This window comes from Echeneis naucrates, chromosome 1, assembly GCF_900963305.1.
Source record: "Echeneis naucrates chromosome 1, fEcheNa1.1, whole genome shotgun sequence".
Classification (NCBI taxonomy): Eukaryota; Metazoa; Chordata; class Actinopteri; order Carangiformes; family Echeneidae; genus Echeneis; species Echeneis naucrates.
Genome location: NC_042511.1, coordinates 9,489,717 through 9,514,902, shown reverse-complemented (window position 1 = coordinate 9,514,902; position 25,186 = coordinate 9,489,717). Strand labels below are relative to the sequence as shown.

At 39.8% G+C, this 25,186-nt stretch overlaps 1 protein-coding gene across 6 annotated transcripts in view; it reads right to left on the bottom strand.

Moving 5' to 3' along the window:
* rptor (regulatory associated protein of MTOR, complex 1) overlaps nt 1–25,186 on the bottom strand; it is a 157,931-nt gene that overhangs the window by 95,836 nt on the left and 36,909 nt on the right. For all 6 annotated transcript variants that reach the window (XM_029498876.1, XM_029498908.1, XM_029498899.1 and 3 more), the window contains exons 5-6: nt 6,969–7,127; nt 5,344–5,490 (exon numbers count right to left, since the gene is read on the bottom strand). In XM_029498876.1, coding sequence (XP_029354736.1) covers nt 5,344–5,490; nt 6,969–7,127 — 306 coding nt within the window. The remainder of the gene's footprint in view (nt 1–5,343; nt 5,491–6,968; nt 7,128–25,186) is intronic.

The window sequence follows — 25,186 nt, the reverse complement described above, 5'->3', positions numbered from 1 at the left end:
TTCTTTTGCTAGAAAGGTGCAGGACACTCTTGGAGAAAAACAAGCACACAAACAGCACTAAAACTTAAATAAAAAATGAATCTCACTAAAAATGTAAGCAAGCTTAGAGTTCTACTTTTTGCTCCGTTATGAGCAGCATGAGATAAGATATAAAAGTGCTTTTTTTGTTTTGTTTTCCCTCTGTTGCATGAAAACAGGAGGAAAATTTTATTATATAAGAAACATTTGAGCCCTCTTCACAGGCCCACCCCTCGTACTTCCAGGCAAAACATTTCAAGTGCATGAGACGTTGTGAGAACATAATGATAATGTTTTCAACATTTACTGTTCCCAGTGTGGAACTTTCCCTTTCACTAACCCCTGTAGCAGGTGGTCTTCACCTGGTAAACAATCCTCTTGACTGTTCTAAGAGCAAAATTAGTGTGCATGTCGACATGCTGGGGCGGCTCAGTAAATACTTGTGAGCTCAAAAAATTGAGAATTCTTTTTTATGATGTAAAACTTTAATTATATTTGGAGCTCTTGACTATTTATGTGCTCATTGGGCTGTTGTGGTGCTGATTTGCTTTCAGGGAGTTCAGTTTCATTTCCGTCTTTTGCTAAATAGACTTTAATGAGCTGTGGGTCTTAATAGAAGCAGCAATCCAAGACCTCTCTTCATCATCACTGACTGCTAAGGCTTGTTTCTTTCATTATGCACTCCTCCCCAAGTTTAGCAAGAAATTAGGGAGGGGCATATGGTGCTAACAATGCACAATGATGTTGTGACATATTTTATATTTCCCAAAAAATAGCAGCTTCTGCACTTTGGATACTGAACTTTGCGAATCTGCAATTATGATTACAGTTCAACACTAGAGCAGCTGTAGACTAAACGTTTGTTTGTTTCAGGGTTGTTTCACTGGCATAGTCCCACAATTAACTGCCGTGGGACACAACTTGAACCAGACAACTTTTTTTGTGTTATCTCAGCATCTGCATAAGATTGGTTTCCTAAAGCCTCATTTTCACTCTGCTAATCTGTCAGCCACCAGATATCAGACCTTTCTGAAAAACTCTTTTCAATGCAGGAGAAGTTTTAAATACACAACAGGTGCAAAGTGAAATTTAATTTTAGTGTAGGACACTGACGTGGCTGTACCCCTAATCCTTAGAAGATCCCATGGGGCAGGAGCCAATCCCAGCTGACACTGGACAAGGGAGGAATATACCTCACACAGGTCAACAGGCTAACAGAGGACAAACCACAATTCATAGTATTCACCTACGGGCAATATAGTTACCAATTCAGTTGACATGCATGTCTTTAAACAGGAAGAAGCTGCAGAACCCAGAGGAAACCTTCACAGGAGCAGGTAGCTCATGCAAACTCCACATAGACTCTTCTTGCTTTGAGGTGACAGTACCTGCAAACTCTTACTGTTCTGTGTGACTTTAAGGACTGTTGAAGAGCTATAAAAACCAGTAAATGAGGCCTTAAGTCCTAAAACACCTTCTGTGTTTCCTGAGCAGGAGGAGAGACTCCAGCAATTAAAGCCCTCGAAATCAATCTGAAGTGCAAAACAGAACAGTATGTGCACGTGCATGTGTCCACATACAGTAGTGCAAGAGAGCAGGGAGAACAACACTACTACAACCACAACTGCACTGAAGCTACTAAGTGGAAGAGCGGCTGGATGGAAATGACTTCTTGGGCTTCCCAGCATGCCCACTAGTTCAACATCTGATGCAAGTGTGAGTAAGCCCACACTACCTAAGGTGAGCAGAGAGGGGACATGCTCATCTTCCAGTGCCCTGAGGTTGAGGTGAATCGTTTTGAGGATGAGACGGGAAAAACAAACCCAGAAAATTATCCACACTGCAGCGGGAAAGCTCTTGTTTCTACAAGCAAGGAAGAACAATCTAATTCATAAAACTGCTGTGACCCAGTTCAAATGTGGATTCAAGTTTTGAGGTAAACTAATCAAACTGCAAAAAAGAGGCTTGTGATGAGGCACTGTGGAATTATGTAATGTCTTCTACTCCTGTAAGTACTGCACACCCCTCCTGTTCTCTCCTAGTCCAATAACTCATTAGTTGATTCTATAATGAGAGAAGGGAAAAAAAGGAGCAGCAGCTAAAGCTCAGATCTCAGTGAGAAGCAATGTGTTTACAGTGCAGCTCCATAAGGGTCTCTGCATATATAGATATAAATCATTGTGTTAAAAATACAGAAAGAATAGTACTAATTAATGGGGGCAAGTGTGATTACATTACATACAGCACTGTGCGTGTTTTTTTTTTTTTTTTCCCCTCTATTGTCATGCATATTTCATTCCCTTGTCTTTGAAACAGGCACAGGCCCGATCACAGCCGTGCAGATGGATCTGTGCCAATCTCCCTCTAACATAATTCCTGGTCTCGCTCTCTCTAATGAGAAAAATGTCGACAGACATCCCAAACAAAGCAGCCTGCGATTCTAAAGCCTCTTGTGGTGTCAACAACAACACTGTCTCCTGAAAGAAAATGAAGAAAGTGTGCTGCTGTAATCCAAATGGTAAATAGAATAACATTGCCAGTAGAAGTTGATTAATGCCAAGCATCCACTGTAATTATCACATTAGCATATTGTAATATCACAAATTATCATGAAAATCACCATGACAGTGTTCTTTTCTCTATTTTCCACTTGGGATATCAGGCTATAATTTAATTGTTGAGAATTTCTTTGGAAAATATGAAACAAATTTATGAGACTAATCTTACTTGGGGGGGGGGGTCTTCTGCCATATTATCATGGTAGAAGAGCACAGTCACACAAGTGCATGCATGCATAAATACCAAAAAGCAATTCTTGTCGAGCAATAAATTTTAATTATTCATTAAAATGATAGAAGGAGCCAGTGAGGACTTAATGTAAGCATCCCAGCAAATAAAGCACCTAACCTGCAACACACTAACACCAGCACACACACCTCTTTTTGTGCCACAGCTAATGCAGTGACCATGTGAGTGCAAGTGGGAAGTGATGAGATATTAAAAAGGAAGCAGGTGGCTCTATAATAAAGCACTCAGAGCGCACACCCACACACAAATCCACACAAACACTGGCTGAATGGACTGAAGGAGGATGCTGATACGTTACTGAGGAGTGTTAAAACACCTCCTCTTCCTTTCATATCGTCCCCTTACTGCTCTTGTCTTGTCATCTGCATCAGTGCATCTCCAAATAATGCAGTCCCTGGTGAGATCGGGCCTGTCGTGCAATGTGAAATGTGTGCGCTATGCATGTGTAAGTCGTGCATTGCCAAAGGTAAAAATGGCTGATGTATTGTGTGTGTGTGTGTGTTGGCATTTCATGATTCCACTTGGGGCCATCCCACTGCGTCGCGATAGAGGGAATCAGGGGGAGGAGCTCCTGGGCAAGCAGGGGGACTCCCTGCTCAGATTATCTTCTGCATGATTAAAAAGTCTCTGAAAGTCGTTGCCTCTTTCTTTATCTTCCATTACCCCTGACCATTATGCACTTCTAGTGCGAGTGGATGAGAAGCAGTGGCTGCAGTAAGGTGGAAAATTGAAACTGGTTATGGACATTACACAACTTCCTCTGCATTTAACTGTGGGACTTCCTCTGGTTATTTCCTCTGTAGTAAAACCATAATGCTCCCAACTTTGGGTAAAGACTCTGTGTGGTGATGTAGGTAATGTCCTTGGAGTACCTAGTGGGCCCTGTTGTAAGAAAAGTTAAAGTACTTGTCAATTCTCACCTCAGCCACCAAACATGTCTCGGTTCGCATTGAGCTCTACTCCAAGCTTTTAAGACTGAGCTCTGACTAGAATGACAGGTAAATTTCATATATAAATAATAACTAAAGCTTTATTTGAGCTGCAGCCTCAACAGCTTGTTAGTTTCTCAGAGCACCTTCTTGTTTTTGTGGCCAATTTAAACATCACATGTTGTTTCAGTTGTGTGCCTAAAAAATATAGAGAACAGCAACTTTGTTTTCAACTTTGTTGCCCCTAAATGACAACATTAAATGGTTTGAAATAGTACACCCTTCCCGTCAATTAAATGGGCTGAGAAATACTGGGCAGAATGATGGAATGATCAGCAGAAGATGCCTGGCATGTAAAAAAAGCTGATCTAATATTTATTTCTGTGACTGGGGTTAAAGAATGAGTCATAATCTGTGCCCACATTAACGTTTTTCATTGGAATGAATACCTAGACACTTTAAGTGACCCCCTTAAGCGAAATGATTGCAAATGCATTGTCTCCCTTCTTCACGATCTTGTCGACTCAGCTACACGTGTAGGCTGAAGGTATGCCATTGCTTTCCTTTCCTGCAGGGGGTGTGAATTGTTAAAAGAAGTGGTAAGTCACATATTCACTTTGTATGTATATGAACTTTGATAAGAATGAAAACTGTTTTATTCCACAGCTGACAGAGAAATGCACTGGTCAAACATAAAATATAAGGTATAAAATGACCAATTTATTAATTGTGCTCACAGAGCAGGGTTAAATCTCTGTGATGTTTAGAGTTTCGTTTTCAGCCCTAAAGCTGCAGCCCTGCCACGACCTCTGCAAAGTTAAAGAGAAAAGCAGCAGGATGCAGAGACACTTGTGATGAGTTCAGTCAAACACTGCACCAACTCAGCAGTTTGGCTGCTGCCTTCACCTTTACTTGAACGGGTAATACAGCTTTCACAATGGCTCTTCTTTCACCCTGCTCCACCTCCTGCCTCTGTGCTCCGCATTGTACATCCTGCATCTTTTCTTTTTCTCTCGCTCTCTCTCTCGTTTCCCAGCTAATCTACAGTCTGGCTGAAACTTCCCCATGAATAATTGAGATGAATGACAGTTCCGTGTCATTAGGAATTCACATAACATGCCATAGCCGGGAGAGAGAAAGAGAGAAAAGGTAATAAAAAGATGAAGTAGTGAAAGGACTGGGGCTGGTTGCTGTGGGTTGCTGTATTTGGCACTGCGCCTGTGTGTGTGTCTTTGTTTGTCATTTAAAAGCAGCTACTCAGTAGATCCCAACACCGAGGATGTCCTGGATTTTTTTTAATCAGGACAGTTCAAGCTGCCAATCATGAGATCTTTTTTATAAACATTCTATAAATTAGTGTGTGAGTGTATTTGTGTACAATTTTGTGGTGTTTTGATTGTTTATTCAAATGACAAATCAAGCACTTGCCACTAGTAACTAAGACACTGATCATTTCACCCTGTTTTCCTGCCCAGCTACTCTGAACATTTGACATGTTTATTTCCAATCACCTTCTGTTAATTGGTGGCTGCTGTTGTTGTGACATGCTGTATACATGCTGAGTGTGTTTGTCTGTGCAGCTGCCCACCTCCAGCTCCTGCTCTCTCTGCAGGGCAAACTGTTTAAAGGACTTGACGATGATTCCTGCGTTGGAGCAGTCATAAACGAAAATAGAAGGGCTCCCCATCCATGTCTGCAGGTCGTAGATGGACAGTGGGATGTACTGGGTGTAGTTCTGAAAGACCGGCAAAGAGAGAGGACGTGTGAGATGTGTACTTTATGTTATTGCTGATATGTCACTTTTATAGATGTGTGTTAAATTATTTATTAGTCATCTGTTTGATGGAAAATATGAGCAGGAAGGAGGAAGAGAAACTGGTGAAAAAAAGGAAATAAAAAGGAGACAGACGAAAGGGGATAGGAAAACCTGCAAAAAAGAATCAACAGGGTTTTTATAGAAACTCTTGTTCCCCAGTATTGCTTCAACATCAAGTTTCCTCCGAACTGCTGTTTCAGTGGCCGGAGACAGAGAAGCTTCATTTTCAGTGACAGCTGACATTGACAGTTTCAATTATAAAGCATTAAGATATTGAGCAGAGATTTAGTAATTTAATTGTATTAGTAGGGGAATCGAAAAAAATTTAAAAACATTAAAATGCTACTTGATAATGTCTATAAGCCCATTCAGTTCCCTCTACTTTGAAACAGGCTTTGTGTCGCCGGTAAACTGGGATATCAGCTGATGACATCATCAGAGATCCTTTCAGGACTCCTCCGTTGACACAGGAGATATTATACAACTGTTTGCACAGGCTGAGAAAAACACCCCCATGATAAGGAAACTAATGCCGATGTGGAAATCGCCCTTTTTAGAGCCCAAAAATGGAAAAAGCAAAAATTACAGAGTGGGTGAGCCAGCGAAAGGAGGAAGAAGGGAACAAAGGAAGGAAGGAAAAACCAGTGGAAAACAAAGAGAAGACTCTTGCTTTAATTATCACTGTCACACAACATCCAGTCTCATGGAATAACTGGATGAGTGTGTTACAAAAACAACACATGAAATATATCAATCTGTTCATTTTTTTTTTGTTTTGTTTTTGCATAAAAGATGTGGCAGAAGTGAATTGACATGCAAAATGGCTGATGTAAAGAGAGTACAGAAATGAATGTTGGATGAAAATGTATACATATTTTTGGACTCACCAGTTACAATTACACTAAGTTACTGATGATAGTCGATGTGTTCAGTTCTTCATATTTGCGTTGCACTAATGTGCACCACCATACAGTTTTGGCTATATGTATGGTTCTACACACTCATTATAAGCTCCTTATATATTCAAGTTAAAGTAATTAGGGACAGGAAACAGCAGCTCGTGCCAATTCCTGCACCATCAGTTACAACCCAGAGGTCAGCAGGAGGCGGATCACAGTATGATTTCATTTGGTTGTTCAAAAAACAGCTGTTATGTGATTAATTATATAATTTTAATTATTATTCTTTTCATCAGTTTACTCTGCTGAGACACTGAAATGTTCTCCACTGCATTAAACTAATGAGTGTATGCTTTTAATAAGACCTTTCCTCATCCTGTCACATATAAACTGCAATTTTGCTGCACATGTGAAGACAGTTTTTGAGCTAATCAGGTAGCTTGCTGTCTTGAACGTTGAAGTACGTCTAAGTAAAAGAATTTATGTCTAGCAGGGTACCTTGTTGAAGACCCAGATCTCCCCATTGACTGTGGGTCGTGGCACCCCATGGCCGTTGTAATGGAAGAGGACACGCTCCTCCTTGGCATTGCGTCTCAGTGACGTACACAGCTTCTTCACCTCATCCACCGTGGGGTCCAAACTCTGCTTATAACGCGCCTGGGGGAAGGAAGAAGGAAATAAGAAAAAACAGAGAGAGAGTGTATCATTTAGACCTGAAATGTATGTCTTGATGAAGATTCTTTATAGCGGATAATTCCCATATCAAAACATTTTCATACCATCAAACAACACATTTACACATTCACCACTTAAAATGCCTGCAAATTCCAAGAAATGTTACGAGAGGAGGAGGGAACTCGTGCTCAGTGAAGTTGTATGTATCTGCTGGTATTGGTTGGGTTTAAATGAATGCATCCTTCAGGAAACCAAGCCCCTGGGAGGAAAAGATGCATGGAAGAGCACACATGTATGAGAAACTAGGTTGGCTAGTCCCAAGGGGGATCATCCTGCTGGTTTTCTTAACAGATTTGTGTGTGTGTGTGTGTGTGTGTCATAAGCAATAAGAGAGAGGAAGTGAGGGCACAGATTCAGTATGGCAAGGCTTACTGCTGTTCATCCTAATGGAGACATCTCTTTTGCTCACAGCCAGTAAACACACACAAGAAGCAACTGTCTAACACACTGGCCTAATTATTATGGGTTATTAGCTAGGGCTCCTGTATCTCATCATCTGCAATATGCAGAAAAATGTTTGGATTTTTATCCTTTTAATATGTCACATTACCTATACTATACAAATAAAAAGATAAAGATAAAAACTGCAGCATGACATTAATTGTCAGTGAAGTGGTGGGAAACAGCTTGACATGTTGACCTACAAGCACTTTAAGTGGAATGTTTTTCTTACTAATGACGCCTACATTTTCTAGGAAATGCCAAACAAAGGAGCAAGTAAAATGCAGAGCAGAGAGCAGAGATTTAAACTTGTAAAAGAATGACATGCAAACAAATTTGTTCTGTCAAAATATTCCAGTAGAACCTGTAGTGAGCTCGCTTTATATTACTATTAAGAGGTGAATAAGTCGATATTTTGTCCATAATCTTTGATGACTGTATTGACTCAGACCAAGACATTCTGCTTTAAAAATTGGCAAACTTTAAAAGTAATTTCACATTTTCCAACAAAGATTTTCATTTAAAAGTTGAATGATGTTTGGTCTTAATTTGGAGAAACACAAAAGTCATTAAAACAGTTAGGTTTTGTGAGTTAACAAGGAGTTCTCTATGTTCACCTCAAACAAAGTGTTGGTGGAGGGCGGAGTATAGCATAAAAATTAACTGAAGCAACATTTCTGCTCTTGCATGAAGTGCCACAGCATATGGACAGTGAAACATCTTCTGATAATCTGCAGATTAACCAAAAAAAAAAAAAAAACACAGAATAACAGTGCTGCTGCTGCTGCTGCTGCTGCTGTGTTACTCCAGTGAACTTGTTTTTGTGCCACCTGTTGCTCACTTCAAATCATTCTTCCGCCTGGATGATTTTGTTAGAGTGAAGTCATGCGTGAACTCGTATGTGATGCTCGGCCTGTATGCACACGTGTGTTCGCCTGTACACAGATGCTGAAGTAACCTTCAAAAGCATGACAATAGGAAACGGAGGAAGCGTTCATTGTTAGTGCTTCAGTTAAAAAAAAAAAAAAGTGTTTCTGTGTGCGTATGTGGATGGAAGGGACACAGAGGTGTCAACTAGTTATGCAACAGAAAAGCACCCAGTTAGACCAGTCTGAATCATTATCACACTCACCAAGTCCCTTCTGTTACATAACTAACATGCCTTTTAACAAACAGCCTGCCTCTTGTCAAATGACTTTGAATCACAAGAAAAGCCTGATCTGAACTTCTGAAAAAACTGCCAACGACAAATACTCTGGAAGAATCACGATAAATTTGGAGGTGGAGAGAGAGAGCCTAGCCACTGAATCAAATCAAAAACAACACACATGTATGATTATTTAAACTTCTTAAGACAAACACCTTTCTCTTTTTTGACCTGCAGTCCGCAAAAGAGCAGCAGAACCAGCTCTTTGTTTTTAACTGACTTCTTTTAAAGCATAGTGCTACTTCATCATATTGTTGCACGGATTTTTCCCATATTTCAAACTGCTGTTTATTCTGTCTACACCTGATACAAGTTTAAAATTCACAATTCACTGACCGATGTAAGCATTAAAAAAACATAAATAAATAAATGTGTGGATTACATCTTAACCAAAGAAAGAGGCTCATAAAAATTAAACAATATTAAAATAATTAGACACAATTATTATCTATTATTGTTGTTAGTAGTACTAGTGAGTAACTGTACACCTATTTTCCTGATAAATACTATATATTCATTATTTCTCATATTGTAAAATGTATGACCTTTTCAAAATTAAACGATACAGCTGTGCATCATGTCATAATGTTGACATGAATCAAATGATGATAAAGGCCCTAATCCTAATTATTAACCATGATTTAGTGTCCTAATCTGCAGAATGAAATGATCACTCACTCACTATTTGCTACATCACGTCAGGGTGAACTGAAGAGCACCTCTATCAGAAATGCCACATCTCGGTTTCCCATATGTGGATGAGTTTGAATTGCAGCATGATAGTGGAGCATTTCAGGCTGATTCAATTTGGCTATAATCAGATAAGAGCTGCTGAATGCCAAGAGGTTCCGCGCTTATCCAAATGATATCAAGTGTTATCTGAATGGTATAATGGTGTTAGTGAGGGGCCTGCACTGATGGGGGTATATTGCCTGAAATCATAGCTGGTGTTGAAGAGAAGGCAGTGAGGTATGGAGGTATAACTAGACAGGCAAGGGATTATTTTAAATGGAATAACAATGCTATTCATTTACATTCACAACAGTCTGCCTCATTTAATCCACAAGTTTACGAGATTTTGATATAAATGACAGACACGAAGACTCCTTTACAATATCCAAATCAAAACTTGGTGGTCCTCACTTTCTGACACACCTTCACATGGATGTTTGAAAACTGAATTCGGCTTTAATTTAGAAAGCTACAAAAATAAATAAATAAATCATTGTATGTACAAATCATTGTATGTTTGTGTAAAACTTGACTTTGCCTGGGGGGGAGCTTTAGCCTCCTGTAGGAACCAAGTCTCTCTTCTGCCTTCCCATACACCACGCCAGTAAAACACTTCAATCATACCCATCAAGCCCACAGGAAAACAAACTCCACTTCACCGTGTGCTCTGTGCTCACTCTGTAACCATTTATCATCGTGTCACTTCCTGCAAACAGGTGACCTTTTCATACCACGTAAGCACTCAGAATGCAATTACAATACAGAGACTACAGCTGTGAATGGAGCTCCTGCAATGGTCGCAAACATCACACTGCATTTCAGACAACAGAAAACTGTTGTGATAGCCAATATTTCAAACTACAGCAATTCATTTTTACAGGTAAAAATCAACCTGTGCGCACACAGAAGATTTCCATTGAATGACTGTAATATCAGCTGAATTACATGCCTGTCTTTCATTTTTTCAGGTATAAGAGCATATATTCTCTAATTGACAGCGGACCCAAAGAACAAAACAAACAAACACCACCCCCTTCCCCAAAAAATAAACCTAAACACCAAAGAACATTGACTTACATGACTGACAGCCACAGCCACCAAGAGAGGTAATGAGCAAAGTCAACATCTGTCCTCTCACTCACCACTGGGCTTGTTGAGATGTGAGGTGAACTTAAGGAACAGAGGAAGAAACGGAGGGAATAGAGAGTAACTGTAACTGATTGAGTCATGTGTCCTGAGGTCTGGTGTTCTGCAAAGATTGTATGTAAGGAAAAGGAGCATCACTCCATCATCAGGCCATGACCGTAGGTGTATCTTTGTAAAAGGTCCAGCACGTCGTCTCCAAAGCAACATACAGCTGATCACATTCTTTGGTATTTGGTATTTGAGCAAATGACTTATAAAAAAAAGGAGGTTTAATTAACCTTCACTTGAGTTTAAGGCATTGAAACCAATGTCCCACATGCATTTGAATGCCTCTTTTTTCCCGATAAAATTTCCATGTCGTAGCTAAAGGTTGTCAACATTAATTAGCTTGCAACTTGAAAGACTGATGTTTCTGCTTTCTGAGCAAACAAAATGGGATTAGAGATCTAAATTGAATATCAGAGTTCTGGTTATTTAGAACTTTGGTTACTTTCCCACAATGAAAAGTAAACCTAATTAGATTTGATAAAGGATTCAAAAGGATTTGTGACCAGATTCAAAACAGAATGTGGATTTGATCAAATCCCTTCAAACCTAAACCCAAGACAAGGAGGGGCAAACTAAAGCTACAACACCATCAATAAAGACACTGATGCAGTACTTGTCTCTTTGTACTTCACATTGACGCATTACAGGAAAACCAAAAACTGAACAAACAGAAATCACAGGGACAAACTAGGAACTCAATCAGCTTCCATCATTATTCCCTCAACATCAGCAGTACTTTAACCACATGACAACAACTGTAAATTTGTCCTTGTGACTGAAGTAAATCATGCAGAGCGTCACAGCCGCTGAAGAATTTATTTATCCTCGGTGTTGGTCATGAAGAAATGAACATCATTCATGAGTCCAGCTGGACTTCATCTGTCATAAATAATGAGCAAAGTCTCAGAATTAGACTGAAGGAGAAAATCTGTGCCAGAGTCACCAACACAAGATGATCAAGAGATAAATGGGCTACATTTTTTCTTTGATTCAAGTTGTACATTATATTATGGAAATTCCATTCAGTAGTGAGTTTCAACTGATTTGTGATGTTAACAAACACAAAAAAATAAATAAAAATACGGCAACAAGACTGGTCCAGTCCAGGAAACATCGAGAACACATCCATGACTGAGGTTCAAAAAGGCAATTAGTGTACGATACGTGTTAGGTGAGTACCTCATGCAAGCCTCACTCTGTCACTCATACGGAAATGAAGGTCAAAGACATGACATCTGTAAAGTCAGTCTGGAAAAAATGTTATTGATCATTAATTCTATATCTTTTTGCCAGACACCCTTATGAGTTTAAGGGTAACTGAAGGAATGAGGCAACAGAGAGAGATGTCCAATATCATTTTCACTGTAACATGACTGATGTCATCCTTGGAAGCAGGGTGAGAAATTTAGACATTCAGGAGCATATCAGAGGAAGATTCCTCCCCAAGGCATTCGAAGCACATCCAACAAGTCCACAGGGGAGGGGCGGAAAATGAAGATGAGATTGATGATTGTTGCTGTCAACTCCCCTGGATCCTCTAACGAGGACAAAGTTTAGGTGACAAATGCAAACACGTCCACCTGTACTGTGCTGCCACTGTGATCAAGAGACAGATATGTTTCACTGTGTCCATATCACCTTTTCCCCTGAGAAATAAGATTTGTATATGAAAATAAAGGCTGATTGCTCTTGATAGACACCATCTCTCTACATTTGTTCAATGAGAATGTAAATGTGTTGGTGATTTCTGACAGATAAGAAAGAAAAGGTAAAAATCCCATTTCCAAGGGTCCAAAACCAATCACGCAAACCAACTGTGGAAGAGGACAAGCAGTTTCCCCAAATTTCCTTCACACATATAGCTGAAATTCATTTCAAATTTGGCTGAGAAAGTGCAGCCAGTTTGATGAATAGCAGTGAGCAGCAGTCATTTCCCCAGTGACAGTGAAGTCCTGCTGGGGCCACTGTGACTGGACTGAGTCAGTTCACAGCGCATTGGATGGAGAAGAAGGAGAGATGACAAGTCATCATCCCATCCTGCCAGCGTATACCTCCTGTCGATCCACATTGCCATTTCTCAGGCTCCAAACTCTTAAACATAGCCAATGCACTTTGAAAGAGTAAAACCTCAACAAAGAAATAAAAGAAACAACTTAAGTCCTACATGTAGTCGAGAAACAGACCAGTTGCTTCCAGCTGTGTAAAGGCAGTGCATGTTGTAGATGGAAAATAACTATTATTGCAACGCTCATGTCATACCTTTGTCTGTTCTCATGTTTAAGAAAAATGTGATGCTGACTAAGTGGCATGAGTTATGTAACTGACAGACGGTCCAAATGCTTCCAACTGCCAGTGAATTGTAGATCAAACCGGCTGCAATAACACAAAGCAGATCTCATACACAAACTTCTTCAAATAACCTGTACAAACTGTTTCACTTGATTATAAGTAAGACACATCCTGCTCAGCTATCATCTTCAGTGTTCAGACCTTTGAGTCTGTATGGAACAGGATCTGGGAAATCAATGGCGTCCTTTCTTCTGACCATAACAGATGTCCGTTCCTGAAACCTTTCATTCTTTCCAGCATACTTAATGCTATATCCTTTAGTCCACTGACAATTTGTTTACACATTTACACATGTGCATATTCTATTCTTTTTCCACTTGCACTTTAACATGAACTTGTAGAGGCTTTGGGAAAAAATGGATCCTGTTTTCAAGTCTAATAGGGAATTTTAACCCGGATGACTCAGTGAAGACATAGTTAGGGATTTTACAATCATGTTTTGTCAGCCTTGATTCTTTATTCACAAAAAAGGAAGAAACAATAAAACAAATATCTACTCACCTCTTGTTTAAAAATCATTACAGCCAACAAAACAAAGGACACTGTGTTCACATTCAGCATACATACCTGAATCAGTGTCAGATTCAGGAAGCTTTAATAGCGTGCATTATTTAAAGCCTCAGTGTGTATTAATATTACGTGTCTTTGTGTGTGTATAGTGTTCATGTATTTGATAGAGAAGGGGCAGAGAGATCTCTGAAGCACCAGGCCAATTAAAAGCTGAGCTCAAAGAAGCTCTCAAAAGTCTTTGTGTGAGTGTATGTATGTATGTATGTGTGGGTTTTTTTTTTGTCATACCCTAATAGTAATGCAGACTGATGAAAACCTGGGAAGCTTTAAAGTTATAACATGCAACATTTGTGCATGAAAAATTTAGATGTCTGAAAATAAGCAAGCCTATTTTCTGTATATTTTTGAGGTGTGTATTTACATTACCACAAATGTTTGATTTCAATCATGGTAATGCTCATTCCTTCGCACGTGTTGGCATTATATTCGCCAGAGGCAGTCGAGCCTAACCGTATTTTAGCAATACATTTTTTAATTATTTTTTTTCTTTATATTTTAACTTAATGAAGAATTTATGGATCATAGCTTTTCAGAGAAACAAGCTGAGTGCACATTGGCAGCCACTCTGTGTTCTCCTAACACAATCAGGGAAAGCGGATGTTTAACATGAAGCTGCTTCACTCTTTGTTCTTGCCAGATTTAATTATCAGGTGTGGTTGCTGCTGGAGGCACCTCTCTTGGTAAAAACTTAAATATCTTAGTTATCAGAGAAACAAGCTGAGCAAAGGGTAGTTCTCTTCAGATGGTCAGCATCTAGTTGAACAGATTAGATGATTATTTATTTCTTTTTTTTAATAATACAATAACTTTATAATCATTGAATTATTTCAGTATTTTTTAAGCATAATAATAAATATTTTGGTTCTGGTTCTATCTTAAGTGGTGACGATTTGCTGCTTTGCTCAAATTTATAAACTTGTAAATTACAAGGCTTTCCGTTTTAGATTTCTGTTTGGATGAAACAAACAACCACTTCATCTCAAAACATCATCATGGGCAATTTTTTAACATCTGTTACTTTTATGGACTAAATAATTAATCAAAGACATGATCATTAATCAATGAAAAATATCATTACATTAGACCCTGACCAGAATTTAAAATGGGAACTTAATTTAAGTCTTTTAATAATTAAAGTTTGTAAAATGGAAAATGGCTGAAATTCCTCTTAAAGCTGAAACTCTTTCATTTGTGTCTGTGAATCTAGTGTGTTTTGAAACAGAGTCAACAAAACTAAAAAGTGTCAGTGTCTGAAAGTGATACAGGCAACTAAACCAATTTAGAATGTAATTCATCTGTTGTTAAATGTAGTCATATTTATTAAATGCACACTACAGTTACAGGCTTGATTTTCCCCAATTCAAAAAGTACCCTTGGTCAGACGTTGTCTAATCAATTAGGAATATTAACTAATATATTTTAAAGTTGCGTAAACAAGTTCAAACACTGGATGTTTAATTTGTCCTGAAATGCTTGTGGATTCAATGAAAGCATCAGTAAGTCACAGTAACCCGCGGCCTGACAGATGCATCCAAGCACCTATTCTCATTAGAGCCCTTTCCACTGCTCTAATCAACTGCTGCCCTCATTTCCAGACATTTGCAGGGAGGGTTACACCAGTTGGTGATTGAGAAGGGATTGGAGTGAGCAAGAGTGCCACAAACCATTAGCCTGGAGACGGAGCTTAGGGACCTGCTGCAGTCTGCGACTCTGTCTGATGTTGTGACCATGTGTGTCTATGTGCTTCTAGTTGGAAAACCTACTCAAAGTCAAATTTAAGTTTTTATTAAATCCTTTTCATTATCACCTGGAGTCCTTCTATCAGAGAGTGCATCCCATGGTGACCTGGTTCTGATATACATAATGAAGTCACACCTTCCTCACACCAACGAGTAAGAGCCGTGATTCATTGGTCCGGTGAATAGGTAGAATGTCACAACGCAAAACACTGTTAATACTTAGTAAATTGTTTTGTCTGTGATAATGCCTGCTTGCTCACAGTCACGTCCAAACACAAATTACTGCAGAAGGTAGAGGAATGAGTTATTAGTATTGATTTGTAACCCAAACAAATCCACAGACTTATTATGGTCATTTGTGCTGCAGGAAGCTGAAGAATCCAATTTAAAGCCTCTTTGACAACCAAAGTAAAGAAAAACCAATCAGTCAGCAACTGATTCCACTGACGTTTCAGTGTTAAGGAACATGCTGTGTGTCTGGTGATGGGTCGTCATGCTTGTGTAATGAAAAACAAAGAAAGAAAACAACATAATGCATCATACAATTTTCTATTGTATTAAAGGGGAACTATTTTTTTCGATGTAACAAGAGAGTTGTGCAAAGCGTTCGATGATTGCAAATCTGATAAAGTGCATCATTTGACACTTAACTCCAGAGCCCCACCAGCAACACATATGCACAGTTGCTCTATTTTAGAACACAATTTGCATGCATAGTGCATTTCAAGCATCACATTTTTTGGGAGCGGAAATGAGGTGGGCCGCATGGTGGAATAGTGGTTTGTGCTGTTGCTGGATTCCATTCCTGGGCCTGGGGCCTTTCTGTGCCAAGTGTGCCTGTGTGGGTTTCCTCCCTCCGTCCAAAGACATCAAGTTTGGGTTAACTTGTTAGGGATTGCCCCCCCCCCCCCCCCCAAAAAAAAAAAAAAAAAAAAAATCAATTTGTACAAGAATCACGATTCTCATTTACTATGATTCACAATAAGTTTTCCCAAAATTTCCCCAAATCAATAAAAAAAAAAACCACAGGCTGTCTGCCTCAATTGTAATGCAAGACTTCATCAGATCATCATGGAGCCAACATACGCATGCGAAAGAGAGATTCAACCGACCCCATCCTCGTTGAAGATTCTGACTCATTTTGGTCTTTACCTAGAGCCCTCTAAAAATCTGTTTTATTTTTTCCCCAAATTCCGTTCAAATTTTTCCCATATTTTTTTTTTTTTTCCCTCCCTTCCAGTTTTTCTAAGTGTCTCGTCTAGTCTAGTCTCTAGTCTCTGGAGCTGTCACCGGTCTAGTCTGGTCAGATCCAGTCTAGGTCCCGGGGGGTTGCCGTTCCTTACTGTAGCCCAGTCCATTACTCAACTGAACCACACCCACTACGCTCAAGTCCCCACATTCATTCATTCATTCATGGATGGTTAAGGAGGCATGCATTATTATTGACCCCCCTCGGAGCATTTTCCTTATATTGCATTCCTTTTTATTTTGGGAAAAACAAAACAAAACATGTATGTAAAATGTTGGCCATTTCTGTGTTTATAATGAATTCTGTTTTTCGTGATTGCGGACTTTACAGGGCCCTATTTACCAGATGCCCGGGAAGACCAAGCTTGACATGAGCTTCACAGTGGAAGGTTTGCAAAATGAGGACCCCATGTTTAACTGCACTATTTTTTTTTCTATGAAGAAACACTTATTTTTGTAACTTAAGCAATATGTGATATTGCTTTTATGCAACAATTCCATCTAAGCATAGGATAAATATTAAAACTTAATAAATGTGAAAAAGGCACTTTAATGTCTCCATTTGTCATTCTGTCTTGCAAAGCAGACTGGAGTAGATCATGAGGATCCTTTGCACACCTATAGATTGAAACAGAAATCATTATGAAACAAATCCATTTTGAATAGAATCGCAGCCCCAAAAATCAGAATCAAATCGAATCACGAGACAGTAAAAGATTCCCACCCATGCTCTAAATTGTCTGTAGCTCTGAGTGTGAGTGAGAGTCTCTGTCTGTCTCTGTGTGTTGGCCCTGTGATGGACAGGTGACCTGTCCAGGGTGTACCCCATCCTTGTCCAATGTGAGCTGGGATTGGCTCCAGCACCCCCCACAACCAGGAAAACGGATAAGCAGTAGAAGATGAGATGAGTAAGCGATGAAATGAAGCACAGCTGTGCACGAGTGCATGCCAGTCCACTTGCCTGACTGGTGGATTTCAAGCGTAGGACTACCTATAATAACTAAGTGGTTAAGGCACATTCCATATGGGCAGACCCAACCCTCAGGAAGAGGTCACTGGTTCAACTCCCAACCAGCTGGACCTTTTACTCGATGTCTCTCCTTCACTTCCTCCTGCAGCTTCTGTTTGTTCACTGTGCCCATCAAATAAAGGCGTAAAATGACCCCAGAAAAAAAAGTGATGAAATTGTGTGGTTTAAATATATTTAGGGAATGTTGATATCACTTTAGCTGTTGTAACAACTGAGCATTGTTATTCGATATGCAGTAAACCAATCAGAATGCCATCTTCCAATCCTTTTAAAAGCGTAGTGTACTTGCACCGTGGCACATTGCTATTAATATGGTACTGTGTTTCACAGAGCCAGATTCTGTGTGTGGCAAGTTGAATATATATTGGCATATACTGTGAATGACCTATTTACCCACATCTCTGTATATGCCAGCCCTATGATAGAATAACATCCTGTCCAGGCTGCACTCACTTCCCCTACATGATCTGGGACTGGCTACAATGCCTCAATATCCCTGCATTGATAGATTATTTCTGGATGGTAGACATTCTTTTGGTTTCAGTCTAATGGTCGAACATTATTAGTAGTTCCATGGGGCTCTGAAAAATGTTTGTTTGTCCAAAAAAAAAAAAAAAAAGGATTGGTCATAAAAAAGAAATAACCCTTAATTTGATACTTAGATACAGGGACAGTAAATGTCCTGCAGCTGCAGTGAAAGCCAGAGAAGAAAGTGGTTGGGGGGTTAATTTTAGAAAGTGGAGCAGTGATGTAAAGAGGAAAGTGACAAACACACAGACAGAGTGCTGCTTGTAAAGGATGTAATCAATCCTCTTCAGTTAAGAAAATACACCACAATGTTTGTGTTATTTGTGAAACACAACACGTCAAGTCTTTGCTGCAGTAATGGAAGCTTTGCCTAAATCCCATAGGTCATCTGGAGTGAGGTCGGGTTTTGTGAGTTACCCACACATTCACCCAAATATACACCTACATACTGTACAATACACACAGAAAACAACAACAACAAGCAGGAGAGCGTCTCGCTCTCTCCTCATTTCCAAGTCTTTATTGACCGAATCAGCTTCTTATAATAACACGGCAGGAGTGCTGAGTGGTTTATAACTGGGTCAATGGATCTATATGTAAACCCAAGCTGGATCTACCACATTACCTCCTTGTATAAGTCTGTGTCTAAACAAATGTGTGTTTTTACCCTTTTCTCTGTATTAGTTGTATGTTTTATTATGCATGTACATCTGTGCTTGTGTGGTTCCCCCTTCTCCTCATTAACAGCCCCTCTCACAGTGTCACTCGCTCAGTGTGAATCATGACCTGAGGTGAAAGATCTGGGCGAGAGCCAGTTTTTTTCTTGCATGTTCAGTTGCCTGCATTTAAGTTCAACAATATAACATTATAAGTTAGGAAAAAATGTGCAGCTTGATTACAGAACAACCTCTCAATGCAGTTTTTTTAAGTCAAGCATGTCCAAGGAATGGAATCAAATTGCACAAATCGGTTTGTACTATATGGACTGAAATATGAAAACAATATAAATAAATTAAAGAATTATCAATAAATACATCAATAACTGGAGTAAACTACATTTATTTTAAGAACAAACTAGACAGTATTAAATCAACACTGCAGTGTGTTTCCTTAGAAATATATATGACATCACATGTCAGTGCTATTTGGGGAAAATGATCACCAACAGTTTATAAGACACAGCTGTTCAATTTAACACAGCCGGCCCTGCAGGAAATCCCATCTTCACAAGGGTTGTAATGTTGCATTTTATTGTTTCAGAGATTTGCTGATCTCTCTTTATGGCCATTTACTTTGTAGTGGCAAAATGAAACAAGTAAATAAGACTTGATATATTCTATCAATATACAGCATGTGAATAACTACAGATAAACGCAGGGAATAAACTTGAACCCTCTTACATGGGTTTTTTAAACTGTTTGTCTTGAAAGTCTATGCACCTCTTTCTTCAGTAGTTTAGATTGGATTGTCAAGAATGTTACTGCTTCACGTTAAAATATGACTAATTTTGTTTCATTTTGTGTAATTTAGTTTTTTTGGAGCAGTTTTAAAATATGCAGTAGGCCAAGTAATAGAAAAACACTTCATCATGCAAACCTACATGAATGATTTCTACCAGCCTCAATGTACACTATACACTGTCTCAGAAGAAGCTGTGTGTCTTTTCTGCCTCTGTACAGCCTTCTCCTCCTCTCGCCTTTAAAGCCAAGAAACAAAAACCTTTTTTCTTGTATATATTACAGGACAAACATACAGGCATGTGCATGTGCTCACTAAGTGTAATAAAGGTGTGTGGTAAAGCTTGTAACAAGGCCACAACAAGGCTACAGTATATCTTAATTCAGGTGGATGGGGCGTAATGCATAAGTTTGTGTGTGTGTGTGTGTATACATGAAAGAGAAATGTAAGCATGTGGATGTCAGGTTAGCCCTCGTTGCTTTGATTAATGAACTGGCTCTGTGTTTGTGTGCAGTTGTGATTCCAGCCCTCGGGGCATTAAAACCCATTGAGCATGCATGAAAATCACCTTCTTCCACTGTGTGTGTGTGTGTGTGTGTGTGTGCGCATGCCCGTGCGTGTTTACATGTTCCTCCAGACTAAACACCTCCACCCACCATAATCTCCTCCTACATCCTCTTCTTCCATCACCTCCTCCTTCCTTCCAGCACTGGGAAATGGACCTTGTCAAGAATTTTCTGTCTTCATGCCTCATTCCTGGAAAACTCAGGAAGGCATTTGTCACTAAAAATTGTTCCCATAAAATCAAATGTAATGGTCTTTTTGGATGATGCTATTGTGTTAACCAAGGCGTAAAAGAGCATCTCTTGGAGTAATGGTTGTGCAAGACACTACATTCATATTGCATTAAACTTAATGATATTGAGGAAGAAGCTTAAGATGGCTTTATTGGAATGGTAGTGTGTTATGGCTGGAAAAGGAAAACATGAGCGAGCCTAAAAGCATTCATGGGAAAACATCACTCAGGTCTCTCTCTCATATCTGCAGTTTTGTTATATTGCACTTCCAAGAGATTTGTTTGGAACAAGTGTGAGCTATGTTAATTTATCAAGTTACTGAGAGCCAGAATTACAGGTGGGAAAGAGGGAGATTTCTCCTGTCCACACACTCAGAGTCAGAGGTCGCTGTGAAGTCTAGCTCTGACAAAACGGCTACTGGATTAGGTCAGAGGTTAATCTAAGGCTGACACCTGCGTCACTGAGCTAAATCTTGAGGTTCTTGAGGTTAGACACGGCTGCTGTCCTCTGCTGATATCACTGGAGTCAGGATAATTGCCAACCTTGGACGGTCAATAACACAAGGCTCTGTTCTCAAAATGTGGACATAATCGAGTTTCCTGTTTATGGTTAAGGAACCCATTGCGTAGTCGCACATCCCTCTCTCAACTCTTCTCTAGGTTTTTGCCCGGTTATGGATGATGATCTATCGAAAGTTGTCCCTATCCAGTATACAACATTATCTTCAGGGGTTTCTAGGGGAGAAGTGAGGTACGTACACCAACACCGTATTGATGAATCCTCCATTCTCTTTGATAACAAGATTCAATAAACAATCCTCATCATAAGACATCCTGGATTCCACTTCTCTTTTTTCATCATTAATGATAACAACAATGATAACAGTGATATTGCCCCAGCATTAAAAAAGGAAAAACACTTAATCCAGACATCATTATTATCTGTTTGATGTTTCTCCAGAGACTGACAACATCCCCGGATTTCTGAACTCAAAACAACAAACAGGAAAACATCCTCCACCACTCCACCTCAAAAAGAATGACAGTGTTGGGTATATTACAAATCTTATAAAGCTGCAAAACAATGTGGAGGTGTATGAGTCTATGTAAATTCAATATACCACATTGGCAGAATGAAATGTTGCAGCAGAACGCTGGCTGGCACGAAGGGTCTACATGAATGAATGTACCACCTCAAAAATGTGAGAAAGCTGAGAATTTATGTGTTAGATCCAGAGTCTGATGAAACATCAATGGGATAGTTTTAGCCAAATGTAAGAATATTTCAATGAAATTCCTGTGAAAACGAAACAGAGAGACTGAAGGGTCAAAGGTGTAAATTAAGCCCATATTTCACTCGACAAAAACAACACTACATTTTGACCTTTGCCATCAGTGTTAAACAGTACAAGCATTCAGTCCTGGGCCACATGACCCAAAGATCAGAAGTGTTCAGAGGTATTGATCAGCTCATCTCTGATCAGCAGTAACAAAGACATGATCCTTGGGTGAACGCACTACTCTTTGCTAACAGCAGACCTGTGAGTTACCCTACGAGCTGCCTGACCAGAACCACCCGGGCTACACCTTCTACTCACAGTCCTCTGAGAACAGACATGCAAGTGTGAGCATTGCTCTGAAATGACTGTAAAGAAACACCCAATCACAGGCCAAAGCGTCTCGCACTCGGGCCCCAACTTACAAGAACGCAAACCAAGAGATTTGACACAACATTCTTATTTTACCAATGTGCACAGCAGCTAGGAGCTCACTTTTTGAATCTGTGAAAGTACTCATTCAGCTGATCCAGTGTGTGTGTGTGTGTGTGTTTGAATAAACAGCCATCTGTGGAAAAAAAAATTTAAACAAACAAACAAACAAACAAATAAATAAATAAGTTGGTAGTACCATTGCTGCTGAAACTCCACACATGTAATTAATCAGGTCACACACAGCAAGATAAATGGGGACATCAGTCTCTGAAGTCAACCAGATTCTGGACAAACATGGTTGTTGACCCAAGCAAAGCTACGCATCACTCATACCCATCAACGTTAAAATGAAACGTTGACTTGCATAACACAGTTTAATATTTTATCACCTAAGAGGATTATTTATTTGCCACGGTTTTGGTTGTGGATATTTTGTGTGTGTCTGATCTCTCAGGACTGAGCAAACTGGAATGTTAAAAAAAAAAAAAAAAAATTACGTGATTACAAACCAAGAGAAAGTAAAGAGCGAAGTACTAGGTGCAAATGAAGAGAAAGGGAAGGGACCGGATCAGAGTAATCACATTCTTCTGCTTCAAACATCCCAAAGGAGACAGCTGAGAATGAGCTGATGCATTTGACCAATATGAGAGGAAGTGGAGAACATATTAGATATCATATTACAAGCATATTACAAAGCTATCTCCAGTTATTGTTACTACTCTCAAAGTATCAATTATTTCACTAAACACATTCTAGAGATAGAAAAATTACTGACTTTAGAGCTAATAATCAGCACAGAACAAAGATCTTGTCTAAAAGGATAACAGAGGATGACTTCTCAGTCATCCATTGTCAAAATGACTGAGCATCATGTATCCAATAACATACCAAGTTACAGCATCAACAGCACATTTCTTTCATTCTACCATCTATACCACATATCATACACAACTGCCTGCTGAGACTGTGAATTAATTCCACAGAGGAATAACCTCAGGGTGAGTGAATCACTATTTATGGGCCCACTAGTCTTCAGGTTATCGTCAAGATTTAGCGTGAGCATCGAAGCATTATATCCTGGTTATTGGGCTGTAAAAGACCTTATGAGGGCTTGATAAACCTGAATACTATAGACTGCTCAAAGAGAAACACCTCGTCCAGGTTTCAGATTGAAATCTTCCTTCGGCAAAGTTGGAGTGACGCAGTAAAAAACATAAGATGTCAGACAAGGTATTAAAAGTGAAAACGGGACACAAGGCAATTTGTGAAAGTTTAAAAAAGTGCTGCACTTGCATCTTCAATAACTGGGGATCTGAGACCCAAATATTTCACAGTGGTAAAAAAGATGTAGTGAGCCTGAAGTCTGTTGAACTTGTAAACCTGTGAGATCCTGGAAAGCTAGAATTTCAGGTGGCTTGCACTTTAAAGGCAAACTGACGCTCTTGAAGATGAACACTGACTCATCTGTGAAGCTATGTAGGGAAGTGAGGAGTGGGTAACTATAGTTTAAAGCAGCCTCACTGTACAGACTTGCATGTTGGCTGGTTGATTCAACTCCTGATGTGAGGTAAATTGAACATTAATTATCTAAACTTCTCTCCAAGGGTTTCCCGAAGTCCCATTGGAGTAGAATAATCCCAGGGTGCTGAAATCTGTTTTGGACTCTTCAGCTTTACCAACAAGGTTAGAAATATTTATGTTTTAATTCACATGAGGAGAAAGATGTGTTACTATAATTTCCTCCTGCAAGTGAATCTGCCAATCTTCAAATGAAATGAAACAGTTCCATACCAAAATGTCTGGTGTTTTAAACAGAGATATGACTGGGTCTGAATTATGTCCATGTCATGACTATGTCTCTGACCCAAGAAATGAACCTCGCTGGATACACACTGTCCAAGAAGTATTTTAGTATAACAATGACCTTTTGTTTCAATATTCTATTTAACCGAAGGGAAGTCCTTTAGCCCCAGCAGAGGTCTGAAAGCAGTGTCGCCACAGTGCATCTTCCTGAACAGATGACAAATTAACCGTCTCGCCAAGCTTCATTATCCACAGTGAGATAATAACGCCATGCTCATGAGACAGTATTGTGAACCTGACCATGAGTTCTGACGTCCCTGTGAAAGGAAAATGGGAAAAGCCACCTTTCTGGGAACCGTCACCTTATCAAGGTAGAGAGGTTTGTGTGCCCTAATGAACCTGGGAACTATGTTGTTAGGAGCCATGTGCTCCTGGTAGGGTCTCCCAGAGCAGCGACCCAGACCTGGGTGACAGAGGCTAGCTCTGGGAACATGGAACATCACCTCTCTGTTGGTGAAGGGGCTGGAGCTTGTGTGCGAGGTGCAGCGTGATCCATGGAATCTGGTGGGATTTACCTCAACATATAGTTTCGGCTCTGGATCCAAAATCCTGGATAGGGGTGGGATGTTATTCTTCTCCTAAGTTGCCAAGTCACCAGGCGGCTGTGGGGATGCTCACAAGTACCAGGCTGAGCGACGCCATGTTGGAGTTTACCCCAGGGGACCAGAGGGTTGTCTCCCTGTGTCTAAAGGCAGGGGGAAAACTCTTACTGTTGTCTGTTTATATGCACCAAACAGCTGCTCAGATTATTTGCCCTTCTTGGAGTTTCTGGTTGGGGCCCTGCATAGGACTCCATTCAGGAACTCCGTGACACTACTAGGAGACTTCAACGAGCACGTTAGCAATGATGGAGATACTTTGAAGACTGGGAGGAACGGCCTCCCTGATCTGAATCCAAGCGGTGGTGTATTATCAGACTTCCGTTCTAGCCACAGTTGGTCAATAATAAACACAATGTTCGAACACAAGGATGCTCATAAGTGTACTTGGTACCAGAGCACCGTAGGCTGAAGGGTGATGAACAATTTTGTAATCAAATCACCTGAGACCGCATGTTTTGGATGGGGTGGGGGATGATGGGGGCAATGGGGTCAAGTGTTGAAGTTTTGTCGTG